At 38.4% G+C, this 22,758-nt stretch overlaps 1 protein-coding gene across 23 annotated transcripts in view; it reads left to right on the plus strand.

Annotated features, from left to right (window-relative positions):
- TRIP12 (thyroid hormone receptor interactor 12) overlaps positions 1-22,758 on the plus strand; it is a 138,424-nt gene that overhangs the window by 51,345 nt on the left and 64,321 nt on the right. For 9 of the 23 annotated variants that reach the window (XM_064286586.1, XM_064286587.1, XM_064286583.1 and 6 more), the window contains exons 3-5: positions 3,301-3,453; positions 4,125-4,250; positions 5,042-5,844. In XM_064286586.1, the coding sequence (XP_064142656.1) occupies positions 3,301-3,453; positions 4,125-4,250; positions 5,042-5,844 (1,082 nt within the window). The remainder of the gene's footprint in view (positions 1-3,300; positions 3,454-4,124; positions 4,251-5,041; positions 5,845-22,758) is intronic. The other 14 variants (XM_064286593.1, XM_064286595.1, XM_064286597.1 and 11 more) reach the window with 4 other exon arrangements.

Consider the following 22,758-nt stretch of genomic DNA (forward strand, 5'->3'; position numbering starts at 1 on the left):
CTACGCCACCAGGGTTTCTATTAAGGTAAATTAAAATATCTAGAAGGGTACAGTTCATATAGTGTGCCTAAAAGTCAACAAAGAGGAGTTTGAGGCTTGTGTTCAAGTTAACAATCTTGACAACAGATAACCCAGAGTTGATTATAGTCTGTTGTGCCACAGTGTGGGTTTCTTTAATGTGAATTAACCCATATGCATTTGGTAAATAGGGAAATAATAGCGTTTGTTCATAGACATTTTTCTCCACAATGTTAATATATGAAGTGAAATGGGGGCGAACCTTTCCTTTAAAGAGGAAAATTTGGTAATGAATGAAGACCTTAGGAAAACCTGAAGTTTATAGAAATCATTTAGTGCAAGAAATAGCTAGTTTGTGGCTTCCAGAACCACCAACTTTACACTTTGCTAAATGCTTTCAGGAAGCTGCAAAAACATTTACTCCTGTGTTTCTGAAGAAAGAAAATGATAGAAAAGCCTACTCTGGAATTGTATTTTTAATTTCGTTTGAGCTAACCTCAGAAGAAAATGTCTTTAAAAATTTAAACTTCAACGAAAGAAGTACAAAAATAAGACTCTAAAGGGTGGACTAACTTACTAATAGTGCAAACGTCAGTACCAATTTAGTGTTTTATTAAAATTGGTGATGTTTCTGTTAGGATGTTCATTACAAAGTAACGGGTTTGAGTGCTCTGTGCCCGGTCATACTTCACCATTAGCCCTGTTCTTAGTGGGTGATTTCGCAGAATTGCGAGGTTTTGCAGGAACACCCATACGATGTAGAAGCTCCTAACACTCGCCCTCAAACATGCACGCACAAATCGTTGGCCTTTAATTTACTAAATGGGCTCATGCTCTAGTACTACTTAAAATACTTTGTTAGGAATTTTACTTTGTTATTCTGAAACATTGATTTATACTGACATAAATTTTACTAAGTCTCGAAGAGATTATGCTTTATAATAAAAGTTAGTATTGAGCATCAAGGTCTGTTAAGTGAGGGCACTAGTCAAATGAGCTAAAAAGAGGCATCCCAGGCTCGTTCAGCTGTGAATACTGTGATGTTCTATTCGGCTGTTCTAGACTGGGCATCATTGTTTTATGGTGATTTACTTTGCAGTGTTCTGAACATTGCAGATTTATAAATGGACATAATGAACTAGAGCTCTGCTTTGGGAGGCCCCTTACTGTCACTTCACGGTACCATCTGGTTGCCTTGTTCCTCTCATGCTAAACCAGGGATTGGAGGACGGACTATGGCTGATGGTCCAAATCCAGCCCCGCCTGTTTTCTTAGTGTGATTTGATTGGAGCACACCCATGTCCATTTGCTCACGTGATGTCTCTGGCTGCTGTTGTACTACAGCTGCAGAGGTGAGTAGTTGTGACACAGTATTGCCAGAAAGCTGAAAATGTTTATTGTTTGGCTTTTACAGAAGATGTTTGACAAACCCTTGCTCTAAACAAGTAGACACTCAGACTGTAATCATCAGTATTCTACAGTATTTTTAAGTATTCTTTTTTAACTTGCCCTCAGTGAGGATATGACGCTTAAAATAATTTTAGGAAAGGAGGAATCAGATCGGTTTGGACATTATTGGATTTAAGCCAGTTTTGCGACCCTCAGTTTTCTAAGATGATTGTGTGCTGTTAACTCTCTTACAGTTTACTTCTTAAATTCTTTAGTTCATTGAGCATGATGGTAAGGACATGAGAAATGCAGGAGCAGATTTAGCTGTGTATACCGTTGGATGTGTCTTAAGACCAGTAAACAGTTTTGTTTGGACTAAAGAAGAGGACTGCTACCTCTATAATGAGTCCAGTGTTAGGTCAATATTGGTCAATTTCGTATCACAAACAGAATGAAATTTTTTTTTGGACACTTACTCGGGTTATAGTAAAGCGTATGTTTTTTTAGGATTAATAGTTGAATATTAAAGTGTTTTAAAGACTGGTTTTCATAAAGTTTTTAAGCTTTGAATGGATAAAGTTTCTTCTAATACGAATTTTAAAAATGACATGCGTTTTCCAGCAATGAATAATTTTTAATTTTCGAATGAAATAGAAAATATGATTCGATTAAAAAACCTATAGCAAACTTTAAGAAAACAAGAATGTAGATCTGAATGACATAATTTTTAAATATTGATCCAAACCAAACCCAGTGCCGTCGAGTCCATTCCGACTCATAGCGATGGTGTAGAACTGCCCCATGGAGTTTCCAAAGAGCACGTGGCAGATTCGGACTGCCGACCTTTTGCTTAGCAGCCGTAACACTTAACTACTATGCCACCAGGGTTTCCAGATATTGATCCAGAGATATTAAATTCTATACACTGAAAATTCTGTACACTAAAAAAAACTTTTTTTCCTTTCGTTATTACAGAAAGATTTGAAAAATTTAACCCATCTGTATTTCTGAAAAGTGCGTAGAACTCTCCGACCTGTTCTGTCACTAGAAAATATAACAACAACAAAAGCAATCGCCTAGACATTTAATTAGTAAGGAATTCCTGGGTTAAAGCAAAATCCCAGTATGCAATGGAAGGATATTTAGGAAAAACAAAATCAAGCCACAGTGTATAAAAGTCGTACAAGGCTCAGCTCGGCTGCACTCAGAGAAAACGTATATCCTTAAACGTTTTTATTACTAAAGTGAAGACTAAGATACATGAAAGAGTAACCTAAAGTTTTTTAGTAGCAGCTGATCTAGTCTGATAAATCTCTTTAGAACATAAGCCTTTAGAACGTACTAATTTTTAATATTTCTGTCAGAAATTAGAACCTTAAAAATGATATTAGGGATCCAGGAAGTATTTTTTTTGAAAAAGCTTATTTTTATATCTTTTTTTCCAAGAATCCATTATTGAATTCAGGAGAAATGGAAGAAGTAAAAAATCCTGAAGAGAGAAACCTAGGTCATCTTTCTGTTGAGATAGTTGAACCTGTATCATATCTTAAGAACTTGATGACATCCATCAGATTCAGTTAGCGTTATTTTTGTGAGGTTTTCCATGATGTATTTCCAGTTCTTTTGAGATGGTGTTTGTAATCAAAGCCTTACAAAAGGTTGTTAAGTGCAGTTAACAGCTTTGGCATTAATGAAATTGGCATCATGGTTATTCTGAGTTCTCATTAGAATACTCTTTTTTAGGTTATCTACTTGGAGGATGTATGTTGGTTATGAATTACAAAAGTTGCACTTATTAAATTAATATCACCTCTATAACAGCAGTTTTTCTGAATGTATAACTATGCATGCTTCCTTTTTATCGCATTTATAAATCTCACGTAACCGTTACAGGGTTTCAGAAAAGCTAACAACTGGATACACAGCTTCCTTGTGTTTCTCAAGCTTGCTGTTAGAACAATGCTGGCGTAAGGATTTGACTTATTATAAATATGACTCTGCCATCTCAATAATGGAATTTTCTGGATGTGTTCAGAATATTTTGTGGTGAATTCTTTTTTTAAGTATTTCTTTTTCTAGAACTTGGTTTTTGCTGTACTTGTTATTGATTGGTACTTTAAATTCTTAGCAACTGTCACTATTGATTTCATGTAGGTCTGTTTACTGTTTAGTACTTGTAATGATTTTCTGTGCAAAATCACTTTGAGGATTGGTTTATCTGCCTCTCCATTTACTGTGCTAACCTGAAGATGTACAAGGTGGAAATCAGATCACTGGGGGATCATAAATTGCCTTTTAAATAAATTTTTAAAGCTATGATAGTTATATTGTTTATTAAAGTTGGTATTTAATTCTAAAGTCTGGGTTTGCTTTTTGTAACAATTTAGCATGTTTGAATGCCTGAAGTAAAATTGCTGAAAAATTCGTTATTGTTTTAGCAACCGTAGTACTGCTATGCAATTGTGGCAACTGGTAATAATAAGCTTAACTCTTGGGTATTGAGGGGGATTGGTGGTAAGAGGCTTTTTTCTTTTTTTTTTGCCAGATTACTTGATAAAATATTTTACTTAGAAATATTTGGGAAAAGGTAGGGTCATTGATGAAGAATCACGAGGCTTCATTTCTTTCTTCTTTGTGATGTAAAACTATTTCACATTCAGTGTTGTATTTGCATCTCATTTTCCTGATAGATTTCTGTTTTGATTTTCTGCTGACAGGTCACATTTAGGGCAGGCAAAGCATAAGGGATATAGCCCTCCTGAGAGTAGAAAATCTAATTCTAAGGCACCCAGAGTGCAGTCTAATACTACTTCTGAACTGTCAAGGGGACACCTTTCTAAAAGGTAAATCTTCACATTGCTTATACATTTTCAAGGCAGAATTACTTGCATTTGAATCATTGCATAATATTAAAACTGATCGGATTATCCCAAAATGTTAGGATACGTGTTTTTATTATCCTCTGAGAGTAACTTTTAGAATTAATAGTTCATCACCTCTGCAGTGATGGCGGTGCAGTAGGCCTTAGATGTGAATTTTTTCTTTGCCTACAGAGCTGCGAGGTTCCCATTTTGCTTAGCAAACCATTAGAGGCGTCTAAAATGCCATTTTACCGTTTTCCTTAGTTTTTATTGTCAGAGACATAGTCCAGGTCAACCATATATGAAGATCTAATTGGCAGGGGTCTTTGGGGAAGGAAATGTAACTGAAGATTTGGTGGTGCTACAATGTAAAAGTTCCATTTTGAAAGTGTGTATGTTAATATGCTTTAAGGCATCAATTTTGCAGTTTCAGCTGGTTCTGAACCACTAAGTGTTCTTTTTCTTCCAGTCTTACCTCTTGCTTTGTGATTGTGGAAGTGTTCGTGTCAGCTGTCTTTGGGCTAAAGTATACCTTTATTTTCTAGTCAAATATTTTACCACCCAAAGTCACACCTGCTATTTTTTCTGCAATTTTGAACCATTTGAAAACCTGTGTCTGTTTAGTACTGGGCTTTTCAGAAAAAATCTTGCCCTTTTTTTTCTCCTTTAAAAAGCATTTATTTCCTGAGACTTAAGAAGTTAATAAATCATATTACATGATGAGTTTCATGATGACAGGCTGATATTAACTCTTCTTTTATCTAACCTCTTAGAAGCTGCAGCTCATCACCTGCTGTCATAGTTCCACAGCCAGAGGACCCAGACAGAGCCAGTACTTCAGAAAGGCAGAAAACGGGGCAGGTGCCTAAGAAGGACAGTTCTCGAGGAGTGAAACGCAGTGCTAGTCCAGACTACAACAGGACCAATTCTCCTAGTTCTGCCAAAAAACCCAAAGCACTTCAGCATACTGAATCTCCCTCAGAAACGAATAAGCCACATAGTAAGTCAAAGAAGAGACATTTAGACCAGGAGCAACAACTGAAATCTGCACAGTCGCCATCCACAAGCAAGGCTCATCCCCGGAAGAGTGGGGCCACTGGTAGTTCACGGAGTCAAAAAAGAAAGAGGACAGAGAGTTCTTGTATAAAGAGTGGTTCTGTGTCTGAATCAACTGGTGCCGAAGAGAGATCTGCAAAACCTACCAAGCTGGCTTCAAAATCAGCCGCCTCAGCCAAAGCTGGGTGCAGCACCATCACTGATTCTTCTTCTGCTGCCTCTACTTCCTCATCGTCTTCTGCTGTAGCCTCAGCCTCCTCGACTGTACCACCAGGTGCCAGGGTGAAACAAGGAAAAGACCAGAACAAAGCCAGGCGTTCCCGTTCAGCATCCAGTCCCAGTCCCAGAAGAAGTAGCAGGGAAAAGGAACAGAGTAAAACTGGTGGCTCTTCAAAATTTGATTGGGCTGCTCGTTTCAGCCCTAAAGTTAGCCTTCCTAAAACAAAACTGTCTCTTCCAGGGTCTTCTAAGTCAGAGACATCAAAACCTGGGCCTTCTGGATTACAGGCCAAATTAGCAAGTAAGTTTGCAAACAGATCTTTTTTTTTCTTTAGTATATTATTCTTGGTTTGTAAAAAAAAAAATAGTGATTATGCTTTGAAAGTAGATTTTTTTTCTGTCTAAGGCTCTTAAGTTTACTTGTATCCGTATGTAAAAGTACATAATAATTGTTATCACCTCTAGTTTTAGGGAGATAGATATGGGATGCTGACTGTTATTACTAAACCATTATATTTCAGTATCCGTACCATTCTTTATTCTTGTAGCATCTTAAAAAAAAAAAAAAAAACCCATTGCCATCAAGTTGATTCCGACTCACAGCAACCCTATAGGACAGAGTAGAACTGTCCCATAGAATTTCCAAGGGGCACTTGATGGATTCGAACTGCTGACCTTTGGTTAGCAGCCATAGCACTTACCTACTATGCCACCAGGGTTTCCTTGCAGCATCTACTTTCAATTTTTTGCTGATACCAGGATGGGACAGTAAACTTGGATAGTCAGTATCAGATACACAATTATTCTAGCTATGAAACAGAGTTGCTCTTGACCACCGTGAGAGATGAGTTTTTTTTGGTATAATATACTGATAGATATTTAAGTTCTGGATTTATGTAAGCACTGAGCAAAGTTAGTGGAATACCTGTACCCAGATATAAATTAATCCTTTTCATGTGTAGTATTTTATAGCCTTTAAAGAACTTAGTCTAAAGATGAATATCTCCTACGTTCCGCATACTGTGCTCTGGGTCCTGGGTGAATGGGAAAGAACGTTGCTCTGTGGAAGCTTACAGTGAAGTAGGAAGAACAGATGATTTAAACAGTTAATGAAGAAACAAGAGCTCAGTGGGAGAAACAGAGTGTTAAGTGCCTTCCCTTATGAGCCAGCCTTGGTGATCTTGAGGCATTTTTCTCCCTCCCCGTTTTCTAAAAGACTTCTTCAGGAAGCCAGAGGCCCATCTCATCAGAATTGATCTCTGTAATGCTAAAGCATCTCCCTCCCTTCTTCCTTCCTTCCCTTCCTTTCATCTCAAATGGACACAGACAAAAATACAGCACTTATCCACAATTTTTAAAAGCACTGAGTTTTTGTAGCATTTAATTGGAAAGCTTGTTTTTGACCGTCTTTTCTCCTTTTGAATCCTCATCAAGGATTCAGCTTTCACATCCACATTTTGGTAAGTCTTACAGAAAGGAGGTTTCCAACGTCCTAGGATAATACTAGCTTCTGGTTTTGTTAGCGCTGTGTGGTATAACCCCTTACAAAACAAAACAAAAAAAAAAAAAACAAAAAAACCCCAACTTACAGTCTGTAGTTATTTTATGTTGATTCAATATTAGCTAAACTTCGAGACTATTAATAGACCCTAAATAAAAATCTTAAGTTTGACCTGTACCATAGGGTTATTGTGAGGGTGACACCTTTTACTCTTAAAAAAAAAAAACAAAAACAAAAAACCAAACCCACTGCCGTCGAGTCGTTTCTGACTCATGCGACCCTATAGGACATAGTAGAACTGCGCCGTAGAGTTTTCCAAGGAGTGCCTGGTGGATTCGAACTGCCGACCTTTTGGTTAGCAGCCATAGCACTTAACCAGTACACCACCAGGATTTCCGCTTTTTTACTCTTAGGATATAGAAATTGGTTTTAATTGGTATTTTAAATTTGTAGTACATCTATCCTAAATCTGTTGTCAATGTGAGCTTTTATAACTCGTCTTCTCCCTGCTGTTTCATGAAGTAGATTTGAGATTTCCTGCCAGTGCATGTGCCTCCATTGTAATAGCCGTGGGGTCTCCATATCCTGTGGACCAGGTCAGCTTTACAGGGAGTTCCATTGGGCTCACCCTCCTCTTTCTGCCTTCCAGTCTACCACACTTGAAGAGCGCTTCGCTTTTAACCCTTGTTTCTGGGAGAGCCCCAGGCCAGGTGACAGATTATACTTGAGTGTCCTGTGTTTGACTCTTCTCAGAGACCAGCTTTCTTTTCTTTTAGGGCCTCTTAACGTGGGTTTTAAAAGAAAGCTCAGCTGCACCAGTGGCTCATGAGTGGGGCTTCCTTGGTTGTAAGGGGAGCTGTCAACAAGGAAGCCCCGAGAGTTCTGATGCAGCCGCTGTGCCGTAGTGACTCCAGTCCAGATGTGCTAGTAAATGAGCTCTGCGCCCGGTCACAAACTGACCGCGTGTGTCACAAGTAGTTTCCTGTTGATTTCCCTCAATTTCACAAAATCTGTGTGTGTTCTTTTGTCACTAATGTTACTTTTCCGTTTCCACTGCCACTCTTCTAGTTCTAAGCTCTAATTATAGCCTGGGCTGTTGAAACAAGGAACGGGAACCAGGTTTGTCTAACATCTAGCATGTGTCAGGTGTCTCACACGAGCAGTTGCATTTAATTTTGAAAATAATGATGCATTACGATAGTTACTAAGGAGATTTATTTCAAGGGGGTGAAATAAGTTGCCTGAGTAACATATGTCGTAAGTGGCAGAGTTAGGATTTGGAGATGGGTATGTGTGACATTGAGCCTTGTCCTTTCTTCCACTCTTGCCACTTAATTTTTTACCCTTGTGATAAGTTCTCTGTTTTACTCTTGTAATATACTCGAGCGTTTAGAGGTGCAAAGCCCCTAGATTAAATTTTATTTGATCTACCTTTACTGGTATAGATTCATTTTTAGGGATGAATAAATACCCTGAATCCAGGAATCCATATCATATCATTCGTTATACATTTACTTCCTCTCAAGTGAGTGAAAAACATTTCAGAACAAAATAATAGCAAATATTTAACATTCCTATAAGTGCCTGGCAACTGTTCTAAATTCATGAACCATCTCATTTACTCCTCAACATCCAGATATTATTATTTCCATATCATGTGTAAGGAGTTAGGGTTAGCAGTCCAGTTACCTGTCCAAGGTCATGGAGCTAAGAAGGAGTAGAGCCAAGAGTCCAGCCCAGGGGATCTGATTGCCCAGATCAGTCTCGAGAATAGGATGCGTAAGCGAGCAGACTGGGTGAGCTAAATCTGCAGAGGCTCCTTGAGCTCAGAGGGGCACGGTGAGTGGTAGTCATGATTCAGTGTGACACTTCAGGGAAGAGCTTCTGTGAGGAACAAGACTGCAGTAGCAATGGCAGTACTTGGTAATTAAGAGGTTAGAGGCAAGTGTGGAATCCTGTGGTAATCTCTGGGTTTCAAGTAACAATATTTTGGGGAGAGATCTCTTAAAATAGAGCAAAAAATCTTGGATTTGAATCCTGGTTCTGCCATTTATCAGCTGATGAGTCTAACCTTTTCCTTGTGAAATGGGTGTAATAACTATTTGCAGAAGAAATGACTGTGTGAGGAGACTTAGGGGAGTGATTAATACACAGGATGTGTAACAAGACTTAAGGGTGCACAACTGAAGTTAAACATTTTGAGGCAGAAAATAATCTGAAGGATATTCGGAGCAGCCTTTTCAGAATGGATCCTAGCTATCGATCAGTTGCCTAATACCAGTTCTCTTATTTGGAAAATGATTATATTTACGTAAAAAGCATAAACGAGAGAAAGTATGTGAAAATAACTGTAAAATTAAAGCGTCATGTAAGTATATAATGGCATTTTGAGAGTTGTAGTCTTGTATTTGAATGACTTTCATATTCGTCAGGGATTTGTTTGATTTTTTTTTGTTTATTTTACATTGATCCGGAGGACAGAATTTGCTTTAGTGAATAGAAATTGAGAAGTAGATTTCTGGTTAGCATAAATCCCAGGGGGGAAAATCTATAAATCGTCTCAAAACTTACTCCATTTTTTTATGGTGAGTTAGGGAACAGTCCAAATAGGGTAGTTCTCCCCTCCTCCCCATGTCCCATTTTCTTCCAACTTTTAAGAATCAGTGACCCTGCTAATTAGAATGAGATACATTTTCTCAGGTAAAGGGTCATTTTAGGATATGTTTGGACAATAGAACTTCATGATAAAGGAAGTTTTTTTGAAATTATATGAATAGCAGTCTACTAAGATGCTTTGTGATAGACTGTTTCCCGTGACCAGACACTCCTCAGGGAGATTCAGGATGTACATTAACATGTTGAAAGCTGTGGAAAGTCTTGCAGTAACCTTTACATAGCCCAGCATTGATCGGGTATCGTTACTTCGTGAGACTGCAGCGGTTCATAGAATACACATTGAAAAATGATAAAACCCATTTAATCAGGGCACTTAAGCAGAAAGACCTTTCGCAGTGTGCTGCTTCGGCAGCTGTTACTAGGCTGATGAACAAGTTCCTGGTTAGGAATTAGGGCTGGCATTAGAGTTAGTGAAACAGTTTCTTTAGCAATGGGCTTCATGAAACATTGCTGCTTGCCAGCTGCAACTGATCAAAATAGCTCTGGAATAGAGATCATCATCTATCAGTTGGTAGAGGTCTTGAGAGTACCCCAGAAAGGATAGTGTTAATTTATAATGTACATTAGGAAATTATTACAGCTAGATGTTCTTGCAGAAACCCTGGTGGCATAGTGGTTAAGTGTTACAGCTGCTAAACAAAGGGTCGGCAGTTTGAATCCACCAGGTGCTCCTTGGAAACTCTGTGGGGCGGTTCTACTCTGTCCTGTAGGGTCGCTATGAGTCGGAATCGACTCGACAGCACTGGGTTTGGTTTTAGATGTTCTTGCAAATTTATGTAGCATTAACTATAATACCAGTAGATTAGTATGATGACACAGGTGATTTTCAAAATATTTTTATTTTTATAATTAGTTTGGCTTCAAAATATATTTTGCTAGTCTGTGTTCTTTTTAATGTAAGCTAATTTTAAAATAATTTGTTGAAAAGTATGCACTGTCTGGATAGTGGAAAGAGATGCCATAGAAATGTGAGAAACAGTTTGTGACCAAAATCTGGGTAATTATGGAATTTTACTTTTCGTTAGAGATATGAACAACAAAACATACACCAATTCAGCAATTTCTACATGTTCAATTCAGTGACATTGGTTACATTCTTCAAGTTGTGCCATGTTCCTGGATATCCTTTTCCAAATTATTTCACTATTGTTAACACAGACTCACTTTTCCATAAGCTTCTCATCTATCCTTTCAAGTTGCTGTTGTCAGTTTGACTACATATAGATAATTCTTTAAAAGAACACAGTGCTCAAGGCAGACATTCTTTTCTAATTAAGCTAGACTATTATTTGGTTTTAAGATGACTTCAGGGTATACAGTTTTGGCTTCAGGTTTAAAGATTTCCTCGGGGCAGCAGTTTAAGAGGGGATTCATTCATCTTTAGTGGCTCCAGAAAGTCTGGATTCCATGAGAACTTTAAGTTCTGTTCCATGTATTTTTCTCCTTTGATCAGAATTCTTTATAGTATCTTTGATCTAAACATACAGTAATGGTAACCAGGTAGCACCCAGTTCTTCTGGTGTCATGGCAGATGAGGCAGTTGTTGAAGGAGGCAATTAGACATGCATTCCAGTTCCATCCCCAGTTCCTAACCCTTCTTCCTCTGCTGCTTCAGGAGAGTAGAGACCAATGATTGTACTTTGGATGGCCACTAGCAATTTTTTAAGACCCCAGGTACTATATACAGTGAACTAGGAGGTGGAACCAAAACAAACAAAAAACCAAACCCAGTGCCGTCGAGTCGATTCCGACTCATAGCGACCCTATAGGACAGAGTAGAACTGCCCCATAGAGTTTCCAAGGAGCACCTGGTGGATTCAAACTGTCAGCCCTTTGGTTAGCAGCCGTAGCACTTAACCACTATGCCACCAGGGTTTCCGGGAGGTAGAACAGAAGCACTAAAATCAATACTAGGCCAATTGATTGGAATGTCCCACAAAACCATGACCCTAAACCAAGAAAACGGATCCCATGAGGCAGTATTGGCAGCTGCTTTTTTTTTTTTTTTTGGTAGACATATCTGTCACAACATTTACTGATGGAACCTTTTTCAGGTGTGTAGCTCAGTGATTAGTAGGTTAGTGTGCAACTGTTTTAATTGTGGAGCTTATTTATAGGAAAATTTTAAAGGTAGTATATTTCCAGTTTGACGTGTCTGTTTGTAGATGGAGTTTACTCTCTATTATCTGAAGTGGACATCCTGTGCACATTATTAACATAGTCAGCAGTGGCCCCCAGCTCACTTCATCTGGGTTGCATACTCTTCTAGATACTTGCATGCAGCCTGTGGCCATGATTAGAACTTGACAAGAACCGGAGCAGCTGCCGAAGTCTGGGAAGGTAACTCTATTTCGATTAGGGCCCTTTCCATCAGTCTGAGACACGGTGCTTTGCATCTCTAACATGGAGGGAGGAATTATGGATGAGTCTTGTAGGAGAATTTTTCCCCTAGTTAGATCTTGTAGGATCATCCCTGTTGAGCTGGGAAAGTTGAGTATTAAAGTCTGTACAACTTGTCCCAAGATAAATGAAGATACTAAGAAGTACGCAGAAATAAGGGACAAGTTTGGTAAATGCTCTAGCTCTGCAACAGCAGTAATAACAACCAAAAAAATGTGTGTGGTTACATAGGTAGACAGGTGTGCGTGTGTATGTGTAGGAAGGCACATGTGAGTATACAGGTATGCATGTGCAGGTATATCTGTAGGCCCATGTATATGCGTGTTAATGTTGCTACATATATATTCATATATATAATAAACCACATGGGCCACAGTTATGGAGACTTCCTAGATATAATGAAACACCCCACAGGATTGGTTTACTGGGTTTGAAGGCTTGGGACCATAGTCTCATAGGACAACTCAGTCCGCTGGTATAGCATAGCTCATAAAGATAATGTTCCTGGTTTGATTAATAGTGCCTGGGGTCTTAAGGCTTGGGAGCAGCCATCTAAGGTACAGCTGTTGGTCTCTGCTTGTCTGGAACAAAAGAGAAAGAGGGAACCCAAAGGCTAAGGAAACTAGTCCACAGGATTAATAGCTCACGTGAACCATAGTCTCTTCTTACTTGAGACCAGAAGAACTAGGTGGTGCCTGGCTATCACTACCAACCGTTCTGACCAGGGACACAATAGAAGGTCCCGGAGAGAAAGGGAGAAAAACATGGAACAGAGCTCAAATTCCTAAAAAAGGCCAGATTTACCAGACCCAGAGAGATTAGAGGAACTCCCGAGACTATTACCCTGAGGTACTGGTTTGAACTTGAAACTGAAGCCACTCCTGATAGTCACCTTTCATCCAAATAATAGATTGGCTTATAAAATGAACACCGTCACCTGTGAATACTGTGCTCCCTTAAGTAATCTAATCAGGTGTATGAGACCAAATGGTTAGCATTTACCCAAAAACAAAGATGAAAGGCTAAGGAGGGAACAATAATGAGAATGTTGACATATTGTGAAAAATGTAACCAATGTCATAGAACAAGTTGTATAAAAATTGTTAAAGGAGAACCTAATTTGCTTATAAACTTTCAGCTAAAACAATAAAATAATAATAATAAAAAAAGGTGTGTATTAGCCTTGTAAATATTGGGCGGGGAGCTTAAAAGAAAAAGGCTTCAGTGTTAAAAGGGTTTTTTTTGTTGTTGTTGTAATATTTTAAGGCAGATAATTTAACAACTTAAACCTTTAATAGTTTTGATATATAGCCACTTTGAAGCATTACCAATAAAGAATCCTGATATTTCTGAGGATTTCGTAAAAAATAAAACCGCCAAATTAAAAAATAAGTAACTGGTAACAAATATGGTTGGCCACTTCATGAAGAAGCTGTGTTTTACATTGTGAATTTTAAATGATTGTATTATGTATTTTTGTATGCCAGCTCAGAATAAAGATTAGCCAACCTACATTTCATTAAATGCACATATAAATTAGTGAATATTGTTCTTTTATATTAGTGGTTTCTACTCTGTAATAGTTTTGACACTTACGATTCTAAAGATTTTATTTGTTATAAAATCAAGAAAATAATAAGATGTACAAGGAAGAAAATACAAATCATCTAAATTGCACACCAAAGACTGCCTCCTTTTTTTGGGGGGGGTATATCCTGTCACGTTTTTCCCACTTTTTCTTGTTTTGATATTTATCAACGTTTATATACCTGCACATAGTTTAAAGGCAAAGAGTTATATAAGGTTTATGAAAAAAACAGCACTATTCCTGCCATTGCCCTTCCCCATAGCTGATTATTCTGCTGTATATTTCAGTGTCTTTAAATTATGCTTTAAGCCCTCTTACATTCCTCCTATGAAAGATGAAGATTGCACATTCTAACCCTGCCTGAACCCCTTGACCCCCCAGGTGTATACAAATGCTTCCCAGTCGTGATGGGTACTCCGTGTTCCAGGTCATGACTGTTAACATCAGTGCATTTACACGGAGCCGTATAGGGCTGTGTCCTTTCTTACATGTCTTTGTTTTTCCTGAATTTAAGAGGTTTTTTTTTTCCCCTCTCACTTGCTATGGACCCATGACTTATTCAACTCCACACCCTGTACTAATTGCCCAAATCTTTTCTCAAGATGACCACATGCATTAGGTAGTCCATCAGTGTCATCTTCCAGAATGATGGTTCCAGAAATGTTGATTGTACTTTATACCAAATTACCGTGCTTTTAGGCTTGGGAATCTTCTGTTCGGTCTCCCGTTTCCAGAGCCCATGCCGTCTTTTACTATCTTGTTTCGGTGGACCACGTCTTAAGAGATTAAAAATGTTTTTTTCCTTTATTCTGAGATTTTGGATGTCTGAAAAAGCGATTTTTTTATTATTTAAAAAATTTTTATTGTGAAATATATGTAACAAAACATTTCAGTCCTTTTTTCGGCTGTTTAATTCCTGATACTTGTTTCCCTTCAGAATTGTGAAGGCATTGTTCCAAATCTTGTGGCTTCTAATCCTGGGACCACTCTGATTTCTGACCTGCTTTACACGTGATCGGTTTTCTACAGCTTAGAGATCTTCTCTTTACCGCCATTGTTCAGAGCTGTCACAGTATTGCCTGTTGCTGTGGGTTTGTTTTCATTCCTCGTTAGGGTGACCAACATTGTTGGTTTCCCTTGGCCTGAGAGGCGTCCTGAGGCTCAAGACGAAAATCATCATAAAAAACTAGTTGCTGTCGAGTCAGTTCTGACTCCTGATTTTCTGTGTGTCGGAACAGACCTGTGTGCCACAGGGTTTCAGTGGCTGACTTTCTGGAAGCAGATCACCAGGCCTTTCTCCTGAGGCACCTCCGGGTGGACTCAGACCCTCCTGGGAAAATCAGGACGGTCAGTTCCCCTGTTCCTTGTATCGATATAATGTTATTCTGGGTGATCATCTTGCTTTTGTTTCCCTTTTTTGTAATAACTTTCTGGTAGATTTCTTTAACTTCCTCTTCCCACCTTTCTGTTGGTTTGGATTTTTTTCGTGTTTGTTATCTTGCTTTTAATTTTCAAGAGGTTATTTTGTTGTCATTTCCTTTTTTATACAATTCTGTATTTGGTTTGTGGATGCATTTCTTTTTTGAGGATATTGCTAGATTTTTCCTTGTACAGTCTCTTTCTACCATATGGGTTTGTTTTGTTTTTTTTATTGGTTGGTTTGGTTTTAGTCTTTATATTTCACATTAGGAGCTTTCCTCAGATTCTGGTAATTCCTGGTTGTTTCGTAATGAGTGTGGGGGTGGGGTGGGGGGTGGAGGAGAGACCAAAATTTTAATGTGTAAGCTCTGAGCACTGGTTGAGATTTGTCGGATTCACCGTCCGGTGCTCTGGTTGGGCCATTTATTTTGGAAACCTCTGTTGTTATTTTTAGATCTTTTTTCTTTGGCTAGCAAAATTCCACAGGGAAGATTCTTTCAAACTTCTGCCTGGAGGTGAAGGCCTAACTGCCAGAGTTCTGGGGCAGAGTTAGGAGAAGAGGCCTGTGAAGAAGAGGGTAGATGTTTTATCCAGTATGTCTATTTACACTCGCGCCCCTACCCCCGATTTTGGTACAGTGCACCTATTTGCAACTGCATACTTCAATCAAAATCTCTATATTTTATATTGCCAAAAGAATAAAAGGGTCCAGTGTTTTTCTGGTTGGGAGGACAGTTGCCCAGCTGTGCAAATAGGGGACAGGGTCTGAGGATCTGACTGCTTCATAAACAGATTATCAGCCAAGCCCAGTTTTAACCCCGAAGTTGTCCAGAGGTAACCAGTACCGTGAATTTCTAAGCCTTTGTGGGAATTTTTTATTGTAAATCTAATTGGTACTTATCTCAGTTTTATACTTTCAGTTTTCTGAGGTTTGCCATGCATTTAGCACCGGTATTTCTGCTTTTCAATTTCCAATCTTATGTTGTGGTTATAGTCTCTGCCTTGTGAATTTATGTCTCAAATTCTTTTAATGCCGCTTCAGTGGAGTTTCAGGAGGTGAAGCAATTGCACGTGTGTTCCATCTTCTGTCTTTATTCAAAAGCAGGCCCTTTGCTATGAATACGCATGTACTTTTCAAAAGTAGAATCTCTCCGTTCGTGACAGTGGGTGTTGAGTTTTGAGTGCTGGCTGTGTGTGTCAGGCTCTGTACGAGACACTTGCCCCACATTAAACTTCATCCTTACAGTGATATTTTAGTATCCATATTTTAGATGTGAAGAAACCAGTGCTTTATCTGTCCCAACACTTATTAACAATTTTTTTTCTTCAGAAATTTATAAATCATACCACTTTCAATGGCTACATATGGAAGATCCCCTAATTTAGCTCATTCCCTATTAATGGGAATTTACATTATTTTTCTACATATTTTTATTAAGTATGTGCTTGTAATTTTACCTCATATATAAGGTCACTGGTTATGTCCCTTTTAAATACTGAATATATACACGGCGGGGGGGGGGTCCTTGGGTGGTACAAAGAGTTAATGCACTCAGCTGCTAACCCAAAGGTTAGAGTCCACCCAGAGGCACCTCAGAAGAAAGGCCTGGTGATCTGCTTCAGAAAACACAGTCATCTAAAACCTTGTGGAGCAAATTCTACTCTGACACACATGGAGTCGCCATGAATAAGTCAGCTTGACAGCAGCCGATGATATGTCTACTGACTGTATTATATACGTTGCTCCTCAAAATGTAGGCGTTTACATTCCCATCAGTGCCAATTTTTCACATCCTTATTAACTACTGCTGTGTTCCTGAACTTTTTATTACCATACCGTTCATTTAACCATTCCTTATTAGTGGACGTTTAGCTTGTTTTTAATTTGTCATTATTATAAATAATGCTAAGGTGAACGTCTTTGTGCACTTCGAATGTTCTTAATTCTTATGCCAAATCAATATATGAAACAGCTGTGCATCAGATCCAAAAAAAAAAAAACCCCTAAACCCATTGCCGTCGAGTCCGGTCTAACTCATAGCCACCCTGTATGATGGAATAGAACTGCCCCATAGTTTCCAAGGAGCACCTGGTGGATTTGAACTGTAGGCCTTTTGGTTAGCAGTGGTAGCACTTAAGCACTGCACCACCGGGGTTTCCGTGAGCTGGATAGGTAGGATAAATTTGGTTTAGAAAATTCCAGTCGGAATTTAGGTCGCTGTCATCAGCACGTTCTGTTGTTTATTTTTACTGAGTGGTTTTAAAATAAAAATCTATGATCCCTTTTTATACAATAGATTACTTTTCATTTTATGCATTTATTAATAAAGATGCATAAACTTGAAAGTGAACACACAACAATATTCACGTTACACCAGGTTCTCTTTATTCTTTGTGCTGGTGTCAGGTGTGTGTGTGCTGGCTGGAAATCAAGAGCTAGTTACTGAAAATATTCCCGTCCTTCATTACTTCTTTTTATTGGGCCCAATTTTTCCAATAGCAAAATGGCCCGATTACATGATTCTAAATGAGAAAACCCCTGATGTGCGGTAACAGGTTGGCCCTTTTTATGTGGCAAAGTATGAAGAACAATGTAGTAATGGATCTGAAAATATCTTAAAACAAATTTGACTTGTAAATAGATACTTAATTACTTCACAGCTCTTTTAAATTTATAAACAAATTGAATATTCACTGTTTAAAGATCCATTATAGCCATGTGCAGATACGTCTAGATGTAAGTGAATTGTAGCGATTTTCTGGGTGTTCACCCTTCTTTAAGGTCTTGACTTTTGTACCTGTTCGTATTGGTTTGTCTACTCTTTCTTCTTTTCTTACAGGAATATGATAAAAGTTATAAAAGTAAAATAAACCAAGGTACCTAATATCCTAGAAAAATTAGTGTTGCCGCTCTTATAGTTAAGATAATGTTTAGCTCAGGTCTCGTTTTTCTTTGTAAAATGTTAAGGGATTTTTTTTTTTTTCAATTTTTGTTCCAGGAGAGTTCTTTAATTTTTGTTGTTAACTGTTTTCTGAAGTATAAGGGAGCCCTACATGGTTCTTCCCTTTTCTCCTCAAAATTCAGTCAGCTTTAGACCACGGGTCAGTAAACAGTTTCTGTAAAGGACCGTATCGAAAATACTTTAGACTTTGCTGGCCACACAGTCTCTGTCATGTATTTTTTTTTTTTTTTTACAACTCTTAAACCATTATTCTTAGCTTGTGTGCTGTATAAAAATGGGCCACCAGCTGGATTTGTCCCACAGACTGCAGTTTGCTGACACCTGCTATGGACTAAAAATTTAATATAGTAATTACTTATAGTCAGGATGATTTGGGTTGTATGTGATGGGTATCCAACCTATATTAAATGGAAAAGGAAATCTGCTCACATGACTGGTAAGGCCAAGAGCATGGCTGGCTTCAGGTTGAGCTAGATCCAGGAGCTCAAATAAAGATGGTTCCCAGCAGTCCCAAGTCTTGTGATTTATGAGGCAAAAAAGAAGGATATTGTCGTATCACTTATATAGCAACCTGTGTGAAGGTGCCTGGTTTCCTTGGGTCATAGACCTGTCCTTGAACGAATTACTGCGGCGAGGGGAGGGGGAAGGGCGGTGGTGGAGTACTGATGGGAGACGATGGACGTGGTTGGGCCAGTCTGGGTCCCACTCGCATTTCAGAGGTGTACTGTATATGGCAGCTTCATCAATACCACCAGAGCAGGGTGCTCAGAAAAAGGGTTGCTGGGCGTTAAACAATTGGTGTTTGCTCAATCATCTTTTTGCTGCGAGCCAGAATCCACTCTGTGGCACCGAACAACAACAAAATGAACATATACATTGGAGAAAAAAACTGTTCATGTATTGAATGGAGTAATTATTTGCTGAATAAAGACGTTAGGTCAGAGTCCCATCCATCCCCCTGCATCCCTGATTGTATTTCAAACAGCCTTACCAGATATTTTCACATTCATGTTTACTTTCACTCCTTAACACAAGGCAGAAGTTTTTTTTTTATTGTTCTTTAAGTGAAAGTTTACAGATCAAGTCAGCCTCTCATGCAAAAACTTATACAAACCTGCTGTGTTCTCCTATCGGTTCTCCCCCTATTAAGACAGTACACTCCTCCTCTCTACCCTGTATTCCCTGCGTCCATTCAACCAGCTTCTGTCCCCCTCCGGCTGCTCATCTCGCCTCCAGACAGGAGCTGCCCACATAGTCTGATGTGTCTACTTGAGCCAAGAAGCTCACTCCTCACCGTATCATTTTCTGTCTTATTGTCCAGTCCAATCCCTGTCTGAAATGTTGGCTTCGGGAATGGTCCCAGCCTTGGGCTAACAGAGGGTCCGGGGTCCGTGACCTCCTGGGTCCCTCCGGTCTCATTCAGACCGTTAAGTCTGGTCTTTTTACGAGAATTTGAGATCTGCATCCTGCTATCCTCCTGACAGAAGAAATTTTTAAGGAATTAGAAGGTTTAATTAATTACTGCATTGGTAGAGTAATTTATCATTGGGGGCGCTGTGAGTTGGAATCAACTGGACGGCACATGGCAACAACGGTATATTTGCATTTAGGAATATGTACCAGGTCTGATGCATTTCTATACCATATAAAAGATTAGCGTACCTGTAATAGATAATCTAAGAATTGAAAGTAGAATTAAAAACATTAAAGTGAATGTAGTCGAGTTGTCTGTTGCTAATTTAAGTAATTTAACATAACAGTAAAAACCATACCTTTCCAGTATTAATCATGTTCCATTAATAATAAAAAGTTCCATTTTTGGAACTCCTTTAGTAGGCAGATCATGTTCCTAGTTCTCATTTCTCCTGCAAAATGACAGAAATTGTGATTTCACAGTAGTCTAATGAGAAATATGTTTTAAAATGTCAAATAGGAAAGTCTGTCATAATGCTAGAAGGCACCCAAGAGCAAGCATCTTAACTGTTTTATACTTAAGTAAAGGTCCATAAAATACATAAGGCCATTATCAGCCCTCAGTCTCTTGATTATTTTAAAATACTGTTATATAAAACAATCCAGACTTAAAATTAGATACATAAGAAGTTATTATTTCACATTTCAAAGGTTACACTTTACAAAAGGACTGATCATTTAGAAGATGAAGCCCTGGCCTTTGAGCAAATCAGTTTTGGGTCAGGAATATTTGTTGTTTTTTTTTTTTTTTTTTAAAAAAAAAAAAAAAAAAGAAGATAGTAAGACATGTTTATACGCTAGAAGAACGAATCAGTCAGAATTTTAAGAGATGGCACTCACTGCTAGTTTCACGTTTACCCAGAGGAATAAATCTTCTGGGAATGTACTTGTAGGAACGAGTTCATGTATTAGTATACCAATATAATGTCAAAAGCTGTGATGAGAGTAACGTATCCGAGTGTACACCTGACCTGACTTCATTACACAAAGGCTTTGGAGATACTAGTCTGACCAGTGATAGCCTGGTTCACTTCTCAGAGTGCCATAAGAAGAGATGATGAATGCAGCTTTGCTGCATTGCAGATCCTGGGGAAGGGATGTGTGTGAGAGAGCGGGGGGTGGGAAACGTCTATCTTAATTAGGTTTCGGTAGATTGTAGGCTTACACGTCCCATAGAATGCAAAGAAACACATTTTAATTCTCCACTAATGCTGTATTTTTGGAGGGAGGGTTTGAAAGGTTTCTAAATGAACCAGTAAAGCGAGATTTTAACACCTTGCCAGAAGTATATTGACGGTCTCTGTTCTGCTTGAAAATAAACTTAGGAATTGTCTAGTTAGCGGGTTATGTACTGGTAAAGCCAGTCAGTTAATATTTCAAGTCTGAAAAATAGGAATGCATAACTTTGTAGCTCCAAGTTGCAGGATGTTTCTGAATGTGCTTTTTAAAAATTCAAATAGCCAGCCTAAAATTACGAAGATAGTATGTTCTAGCATAGTTTGCTGAATGACCAAAAGAAAGTTACATTATTCCCATCTTCTAGGTAGTGTTCTACTAAGTTGCTTCAGCTCATACCATGCTTTTTCTCAAGAACGGGTAACATTTCTGATCTTGTGAAAATATGTCAGACTTTTGGAAGAACTATCCATCAGAGGAATTTATATAGTTCTTCTAAGGTTTGATTTGATTTGTTTAGAAATGCTGAAAAGTTGCCAACTGTCAGTCCTCACTGCATGCAAACTTTTCTGTTGTAGGTTTTGGAGCAGGGAGGTACATAAAAGCTAGTTGTGTGGCATCTGGGCTAATGTTACAAACACAGTGATAAATCTCTTTTCCACTAAAGAGCATAATACATAGCTCTCCTTTACCATGGAATTATCCTGCAGACAACAAAATGCTTGAGGTTCTCTCTTATCAGGCTAGGTGGAGTTATGTTAAATCAGTCATTTTGGTGTGATTTTATGATCCTAGTTTTCTCTCCACTCTGTTTTGATTCTTCCCTGCCCTAGTTTTCTGAACCTTAGCGTGGCCCTCTTAGAGTTTGATACCAAGAATGGGTAAACAGATGTGGCACATCGGTACAGAGGAATACCACTCAACGATAAAAGGGAATGACTGCCAATACGTGCAACGGCATGAATTCCATCTCCAAGATGTTAGACTTAACGAAAGAAGCCTTACACGAAGACCACGTGTTATATGATTCCCTTCCTATAAAATTCTAGAATAGGCAAAATAATGATGAAAAGGCAGGAAGGACTTTTTAGAGTGGAGATGTTCATGTTGTAATCGTGGCATTAGTTACGTGGGTGTATACATTTGTCAAAGCTTGTTGAACTGTAGACTTGATGTGTACATTTTATCGTTGGATAAAGTTGTCTTGAGAAAAAGTTGAACACCAAAGTCTTTTTTATAGCGTGAACAGTGAAAGTATAAAAAAGTTTTATTAAAAAGTATACCAGCATCTCAGTACTGCAGCAGTAACTCACAGTACATTAAGTTGAATATTTTATTTTGAATGTGAGTAAATAGATGTAACATTTTAAGCTTCTTTCCATTACTGTGTCATGGTCGTGTATAAGGACACTTCAGTGTTATATGAACTAACGAATATAGTAAAACCTGCGAGAGGTGGAATCTGTTTAAGGTGGAAACCTGTCAGAGAAGGAAAACTGAAATATTTTCCCCTAATAGAGAACGACAGAAAAAGTGGTAAGACTGTACCTCGTCAAAGGCGGGAAACTCGTGAGACCCAGAAAAACAAGGCAGTCTCCTTGAATTCTGGCTCTGACAGGACTCACAGTATTAGTGAAGTAATACAAGGGTCTTTATAGTGCTTTATTTTAAGTAAAAGCATTTTATGATTTTTAGAGTGTTTTAATGTAATGTGGAATCATGGTGGTGTTTTTTTTCTTTCTGCCAACTGTACTTTTTTTTTAGTCACACAACTCAAATAAGTGTATTTTTAATATCTTCTGAAAAGTTTTTTTTAATATTAAAAAAAAATGCTTATTACCTAAACATGTTGGGCTAGCTCCATTGATCCTTCCACTTGGCCTGTCAGTCCCTCAAGTGACCAGAGTGAGTGCCAAGACCAAGATAGAATAGTCTAGGATGTCAGGCATAATAAGGAATTCTGGCTCTTTGCAAGGTAGAAAAATCAACCTAGAAATAAGTTGAAGTTGAAGAAAGCCT

This window comes from Loxodonta africana, chromosome 6, assembly GCF_030014295.1.
Source record: "Loxodonta africana isolate mLoxAfr1 chromosome 6, mLoxAfr1.hap2, whole genome shotgun sequence".
In the NCBI taxonomy this organism is placed as follows: Eukaryota; Metazoa; Chordata; class Mammalia; order Proboscidea; family Elephantidae; genus Loxodonta; species Loxodonta africana.